Source organism: Macrobrachium rosenbergii, chromosome 15, assembly GCF_040412425.1.
Source record: "Macrobrachium rosenbergii isolate ZJJX-2024 chromosome 15, ASM4041242v1, whole genome shotgun sequence".
Classification (NCBI taxonomy): Eukaryota; Metazoa; Arthropoda; class Malacostraca; order Decapoda; family Palaemonidae; genus Macrobrachium; species Macrobrachium rosenbergii.
In genome coordinates, this window is record NC_089755.1 from 20,963,927 (window position 1) to 20,972,053 (window position 8,127).

General features: G+C 35.4%; 1 protein-coding gene across 1 annotated transcript; it reads right to left on the reverse strand.

Moving 5' to 3' along the window:
* Positions 1–2,019: 2,019 nt before the first annotated feature.
* Positions 2,020–5,423, reverse strand: LOC136846292 (uncharacterized). Its single transcript, XM_067117096.1, has 4 exons — positions 5,322–5,423; positions 4,004–4,868; positions 3,085–3,941; positions 2,020–2,676 (listed from the first exon to the last, which is right to left on the reverse strand). The coding sequence occupies exons 1-4, from the start codon at positions 5,421–5,423 to the stop codon at positions 2,020–2,022; spliced, it is 2,481 nt and encodes an 826-aa protein (XP_066973197.1).
* Between the last annotated feature and the right edge of the window lie 2,704 nt (positions 5,424–8,127).

Here is an 8,127-nt window from a genome sequence, read left to right on the forward strand (position 1 = left end):
CAAGTGCATAAAATATATGGTTTCAACGTTTAAATAGTGTTTTATGGGCCTTCTTATTTTCATATTACACTGTAGTATTACAGGAAAAGACATTCATATATATATATATATATATATATATATATATATATATATATATATATATATATATATATATATATATATATATATATATATATATATATATATATATATTTATATATATTTATATATAAAAATATATTTATATTATATATGTTATATATATATATATATATATATATATATATATATATATATATATATATATATATATATATATATATATATATATATATATATTATATATATATATATATATATATATATATATATATATATATATATATATATATATATATATATATATAAATATATATATATATATATATTTATATATATAAAAATATATTTTTATATTATATATGTTTATATATATATATATATATATATATATATATATATATATATATATGTATATATATATATATATATATATATATATATATATATATATATATATATATATATATATATATATATATATATATTGTTACAACTTAGGCTTTCCACTTTGAACCTTTCATTAATTCCAAGTGATGAGGATAGCACTTCATGTAGTGTAAAGTAGATTTACGAGGTGCATTAACAAACCAAAACTTAAATTAAACAAGAGTGTTACTTATTTCAACTAACTTAAGAATATTTCAATAATAATTACAAATAACCACTTAATAACTGTAATGAACAAAAGAATCGTAAGCCACTGGATATTGAACTCAAATACATAGTTGTAATGAGTTTGAAGTTAACATTTCCAAGGATTATACAAGGGAAAAACAGGAGATAATTTCATACACTATATATGGTACAAAGAGCAACCAATAGATGGCGCTAACAGCATATACATAATAGGTGGCTTATTACAGTTACTCCATAATGACAGTTACTCCATAATGATAAGAGTCATTATAGTATTACAATATAACGATAGTAGGGTTATCATAGTTCCCCCCTGTTATGAATGAAATTACTGTGACATTTTCATTTCTGACCAAGGCGTGATAATGCGTCTGCTTGGCGCTGGAATACTGTGGATCTTAATATTGTATTTAGACAGTATGTATGGCCATCGAAGAAGTTTCTTGTTGGTAAGCTTGGTCCTTTCTAGAAAAGTAATGGGCTTGTGGTTGGTGTAGATGACAACACTTTCAGCTCCTTCCAGATAAGGACGAAAATGAAGGACAGTTGCAACAATGCTAAACAGTTCTTTCTCGATCGTAGGCCATCCTAGTTGAGTGCCTTTGAATGCTCCAGAGTAATAAGATATAGGCAGCAGTCGTTCTAGCAAAGGAGGAAAAGTACTGGTTCCATTATTATTTCCTGCAGTAGGACACTGCCAAAGCCTGTATTACAAGCATCTACCTGTATAAAAAAAAAAGGGTTAGCAAGATTAGGAGCTTGCAACAAAGGAGATGAAGTCATGAATAACTTTAGCTGCTGAAAGGCCTTGTCGTGATCCTGAGTCCAGTGAAACCTTACTTTGCTTGATGTTAAGGCATGTAAAGGAGAAGTTATGATGGCAAAGTTAGGACAAAATTTTGAATAATAATATGATACTATACCTAGGAATGTTTTGAGTTCTTTTTTATCACTAGGAGTGGGAAATGAAGTTATTGCCTTTACATTTGTATCCTTGGGTAATATGGAGCCACTGCCAATGACGTGACCCAGGTATGTAACCTTTGCCTTACCAAATGAAATCTTAGCTAAATTAATAACGAGGTTAGCTTTCAGGAGTGAGTTCTTTTAAGGTGTTACTAGCAATCACTATGTCGTCCAAATAAGCATACGCGCCCTCCAAACCTCATATGACTTCGTGGACCATTCTTTGGAATGTAGACGGAGCATTAGTCATCCCAAATTGTAAAACTTTGTATTCAGAGACCGAAAGGTGTTATAAAGGCTGAAATCTCTTGCCTTATCTGCTAATTTAATTTGTTAACAACCCTTCAGAAGGTCAATCTGGGTAATATATTTAGAATTACTCACAGAGTCAATAATATCCGCAATTCTAGGTAATGGATAAGCATCCTTAACTGTTACAGAATTAACATTTCCATAATCTGTACACATACGATAGGAATTGTTAGGCTTTTTGACTAAAATACAAGGTGATGCCCAAGGAGACTCACTTGGTGCAGCCAAATCTAGTTTTAATAAATACTCAACCTCAGCCTTCAAGGCTGGTAATAAACGATGGGACACCCGATAAAAAGGTTGAAGAACAGGATTGGTGTTGGGTTCTAGCACAACATCATGTTTCACCAAGGTGCAGCAACCAGGAGTGTCTGAACATAGAGCAGGATAAGACTTCGGAACAGCCTCCAGTTCTTCTCTTTCCACCTTAGGGAGATGACCAAGATACTGTGAAAGGAGAGAAAGAATATGTGAATTACTAGCATCTTTCCACAGCAGAATATAATTATGGGCCAAAGTTTCTTCTTTGTCTGGTTCGAGAGGATAGGGATAGACACATTTCATATCAACTGCTTCGGTCACTGGGGTTTTCTGTATAGAAGTCTCCTCGATGAAAGCAGTTGTCATCCTGGAGTTTTGAGCACAGTGATCAGTCCCTTTACTTAACAGGTGAACTACCTGTGGAGAAATCGCTGCAGATTGGTATGATTTTATAAGATTAATGTGCACTAGCTGACTAGGTTTCCTTTTATCTTTAGTTTCAATTGCACAAGTCGTTTTAGAGACCCTTTTGGTGATTTTATAAGGACCCATAAATTTTTCTCTTACTGGAGCTCCTGGAACTGGTCGATACACAAGTACATCATCTCCTACTTAAAAGTTCTGAATTTGGCCTTTTTATCATAATGGTTTTTCATACGATTTTGACTGTTTTTAAAATTCTGATTGGTAAATTCATAAATAAGGTTAAGTCTGTCCTTAAGACCTTGAAGGTATTGAGGAATACTTACTTGCTGGTCTTTATAAGTACCTCTTAAGATGTTTTCTTTCACCATGCCAAGGTTTGTCCTGGGTCTTCAGCCTAACCATCTCAAAAGGGGAAATTCCACTTGACTCATTAGGTGTACTCCCAAGTACATACATAAGGAGACTCAGGTCTTCATCCCAATCTCGCCGAGTTTCACACATGTACTTGCGCAGGAGACTTTTAATGGTCTGATGTACCCGCTCGAGGGCTCCATTCGTTTGTGGGTGATATGCTGAAGCAAAAATATGGGAGATGTTGAACTGCTTTAAAGTTTGCTTAAACAAATCACTAGTGAAGTTTGTCCCCTGGTCACACTGCAATTCCTTAGGGAAACCAAAGACAGTGAATATTTTAAAAAGATTAGCAATAATTGTTTTGGCAGATATGTTTTTAATAGGTATGGCTAAAAGAAATCTAGTAGTTGGACACAACACAGTTAAGATGTACTCGTTTTGCTTTTTAGTTTTGGGAAGTGGACCAACATAATCAACAATTACCTTTTCAAAAGGAGAATTAGGTACCGTAATAGGAACTAATGGTGCTGATGGTATTTTCTGATTAGGTTTACCAGTTACTTGGCACGGAAGGCAAGATTCTATGTTGCGTTTTACATCAGCTTTCATACCAGGCCAATAGTAATCTTCCAATAAACGCTTATAGGTTTTGGAAATGCCTAGATGAGACTCTGTTGAATGAGCAAGATCCAGTAAAGCTGCATGAAGATTAGAAGGAACTACAAGATGATAACTATCATGCCAGGAATTTTGTCCTGCAATCTTCAGAGGTCTGTAACGTCTCATAAGGATGTTATTATCAAGATAAAAATATGGTAACTTATTTTCATCAGCATTGTCTTTTAATTTATCAAAGTAATCTTTCAAACTATCATCAGACTTCTGATACTGTACAAATTCATCTGAGGGAATATCAACAATATCAGCAATGACTTTTCACTTAAAGTACCTGGATCTACCTTACCTGTAGGTTTCGTCTCTTTAGGAGGAACTGAGGTTGCAGACCTGGTGACTACTTGACAGGGAAGCTCTGTTCCAGGAGAAAACACTACTTGGCTAGCTTTCTCGATCACTACTTCAGGCTGAGTGATGATAAGACTAGGAGTGCTGTTAGTTTGAGCCAGGTCATTACCAAGTATCATGTCTATATTCTTGCAAGGCAGGTCAGAATCCAATAAGGCAACATTAGTTGAACCTTTAAAATAAGGACAATCAAGAGAAATCTGTACAATGGGCAAAACCTTTTGACAAGTCAAATCTGTGACAGTTACATATTGATCTGTTGGTTGGGCTAAATCTTTTAACTCTGAGCTAATGACCGTTTGAGATGACCCTGTATCTCTCAAAATTTGCACTGGAATATCATTAACTTTACCAGGATATGTAAATGCTGAAAAGTCTGATAGGGGTTGAGCACAATGAAGTGTAGTTTTATTTGCAGTGGTCCCTGATTTGTGTCCCTGTTGAAAAGCATCAAGAGAAGCCTTACCATGAGATGCTTTGCATTTAGGGCTAGGACAGTCTTTGATATGATGTCTTCCTTTCTTAAGAAAAGTACAAACTTGAGTGGCAGATGAAGGGGAGGACGACTGTGGTTTATGTTTATGAATGAGATGGTAATCATCAGCTAATAGGGCAGCTCTTTTTCCATCTTTTTCTTGCTTTTCTCTAATAAACATTGACACATTAGCTGGAATACGCCTTAGGAATTCCTCCAAAACTATTAAATTCTTCAATTGTTCCAATGTAGTTATTTGTTCCTTATCTAACCGTTTATTAAACTGCTTCAACTTCAGTGTGAAAAACTCCAGATAGGTTCGTGCTTGGTTCTTCAAAGTTTATCAAAAGATTTGCCTGTACCCTTCTGCTGTCACACTGTAAACATCTAATATGGCAGTTTTAAAGACTTTGTAATCCCTTTCTTGGACATGTTGTGCTGCCACATATGCTGCTTTTCCTTTGAATGAATTTCTGGTTAAGAGTACATATTGGTCTCTAGGCCAGCTGAGAGACGTTGCAGTGTTTTCAAAAGTAATGAAAAACACATCAGGGTCTTTTTCATCGAAGACAGGTAGGAGTTTGCGTGCTTGCCAAGATCAAAAGCGTCGGGAAACTGTTTCTCTGCTAACCTTTCTTCAATTCTTATGGCTGATAGTTCCTTTTCCAACCGAACTCTTTCTTTTCTTTCTAGTTCAAGTCGTCTTTGCTCAGTTTCTGCAATTAGGCTTGTAGCTTCTATTCTTTTTTTGTCTGGCCACTGCTGCAGCATTTGCAGCTTCTACCCTTTTTTGTTCTGCTGCTGCCGCGGCATTTCCAGCTTCTACTGTTCGCTGCTGTAGTTCAAGTTGCAGTCTCAATTTCACTATCTCTGGGTCTTCAGTCATCGTAACTTTACGAATAGCACCTCGTTCTAGTGTTAAAGGCCTTAAGGGAAGAGCCTCTTCTTCTGTTAAGTTTCCACTATGTACCAAGAAGTCTAAAATCTTTCCCAATAGTTCAGCTTTCACAATAGCAAGACTTACAGATACCCTTGCCCTTTCAGCTATTTGACGAAGCTGGTCTTTCTTGACTTCCCGTAGTGTATTCGGGTGTTCCCTGGGAGCACTTTAAAAATTTCTCAAGATCAAAAGGCATCCTTCAATACTGACAAGAAAATATTAATAAAATGAACAGTTCACGTGAAACTGCACTACTCCTACTACCATACACAAGCTCATGTAACCACCAAATGTCTAAACTTTAGGCCATTTGTGAAAAACGGTGCGAAGGCACCCATAAATTAGAAATTACCGTAACAATCATTAAATGAAGCACGGAACACAATTGACAGCCAGACAATTATTCCCTTTTAAATGAAGGAGCATTAGCAAATGCGATTTTTCAAAAATTCATAACAATCAGAAAACGTAGTTCACCATTAATACACAACCATAAACAATCCAGAATGAAAGAGATTCTAAATGAAGTAAATACGAGGTACCACCTGTTACCTGAACAAGGAATAAACCTTTAATCGTCCATCGAGCTAGAAAGTGAGGTTCCTGACGACGTGATATTAGCATACGAAGACTGAATCCTTTAACGAGCAAGAGTCGTAACCTAGGTAGGAGGAACAGAGGTTCCTATGGAAGGAATCTTTAATACCTTAAGGTGAGGTTTTGAATGCCTCGAAGCACCTCGGCGAAGTTGGGTCGACTATGAAAATATCGCTAAGCGATGGTAGTCAACAGAGTCGAGGGTTAAAAGAATGCCGAATAAAAGGATGCCATTACCCTGCCTGCCCGTCCTCCAAAATCCCGATGCATGCTTAAGATGACGTGTACCAACACGACATTCTCGAATATGAAAGCCTGAGCGCGCTGGAGAACACTATCCGGTGGTAGTTCGTATTATAAACTTGCAAAGTATCATTAATACACTACACTCGTGTTATCCATCATCACAGAGAAACAACAAAGTGAATATAAAAATCTATCAAGATCGAGCGTAAGCATAACGAAAACGTAAGTAGATCCCGGTCAGGCCCCCAATTTGTCACAACTTAAGCTTTTCACCTGAACCTTTCATTAATTCCAAGTGATAAGGACAACACTTCATGCAGCGTAAAGTAGATTTACGAGGTGCATTAACAAGCCAAAACTTAAATTAAACAAGAGTTTTACATATTTCAACTAACTTAAGAATATTTCAACAATGATTACAAATAACCACTTAATAACTATAATGACCAAAGAATCGTAAGCCACCGGATAATGAACTCAAAGACATAGTTGTAATGAGTTTGAAAGTTAACATTTCCAAGGATTACACAAGGGAAAAACAGGAGGTAATTTCATACACTATGTATGGTACAAAAGCAACCAATAGATGGCGCTAACAGCATATACATAATAGGTGGGTTATTACAGTTACTACATAATGATAGAGTTATTATAGTATTACAACATAATGATAGAGGGTTATCATAATATATATATATATATATATATATATATATATATATATATATATATATATATATATATATATATATGTGTATATGTGTGTGTGTGTGTGTGTGTGTGTGTGTGTGTGTATGTGTGTGTATATATATATATATAATGTTTGTCCTTGTCTGCATCTCTGCCTGTATATAATATAGCGGTAAGGGATTTTTAGGATGCCTTCTGTCACTGACACATGTACCAAATGTATCCTCATATTCAAGTTTTAAATATACTCAACTACTTAACCTTTCAATATGACCCCAACGAACTTGTAAGAAATGGATAAATTCATGAGATGGCTGTTAATGCAAATGAATGAGTAAAATACACAGGAAAAAATTAATGAATATTATTAAGTATATATATTACGGGCAAAATGCCCAACCACAGAAAATCACCAGAAACAGGGTAACAATTTTGGGGCTAACTTTGAGATTCAGACGTTAAAAGCGAACCTGCACTTTCATGCCACCTGGCCATCAGTTTGTCGAGGGTCATTTTGTCTGGTAATACTGAATTCTCTCAAACAAAAGTATAGAAACGACGAAAAATGTCTAGGTATGTTTGAGCTTAATATCATGCTACTGCCGTTTATCATTATTATTCCTGGATGCCGAGCGTTTAGCCTGGGAGAGAGATTGTCATGGGCCTTCCATCGCGACGGGGAACAGAGAAGGGCATTCAAATGCTGCTAGTTATTGCTCTTTAGCAAAAGGACAGAAGGAATATTATAATCTCAAGTCATCCATCGTTATTTATTTAAGAAAGTAATAGACTTCATTAGAAGCCACTTTTCAAGACAATAGTATCTGAAGCGTTTGTTTTCGTTTTATTGTTTTCTAAATAGCCAAGGTCGCGTTGTGAACAACGGATTGAGATACGAAAGGTACAAAATTACGGAATATTTTTATTTTCGCGTATACTATGAACCAGGGTTTTCAACCAGACCTAACTGTGACTCATTCTACTTTTCCAACTACGGCTGTAGCTTGGCTAATGGTAAAAATAAGAAATGGCGATCGTACCAGATTCTCAAGTCGGTTATAAGTGTCAGTAACACCTGTTTTATCTTAGAAAGTCTGCGCGCCGCAGGTCACTTTTA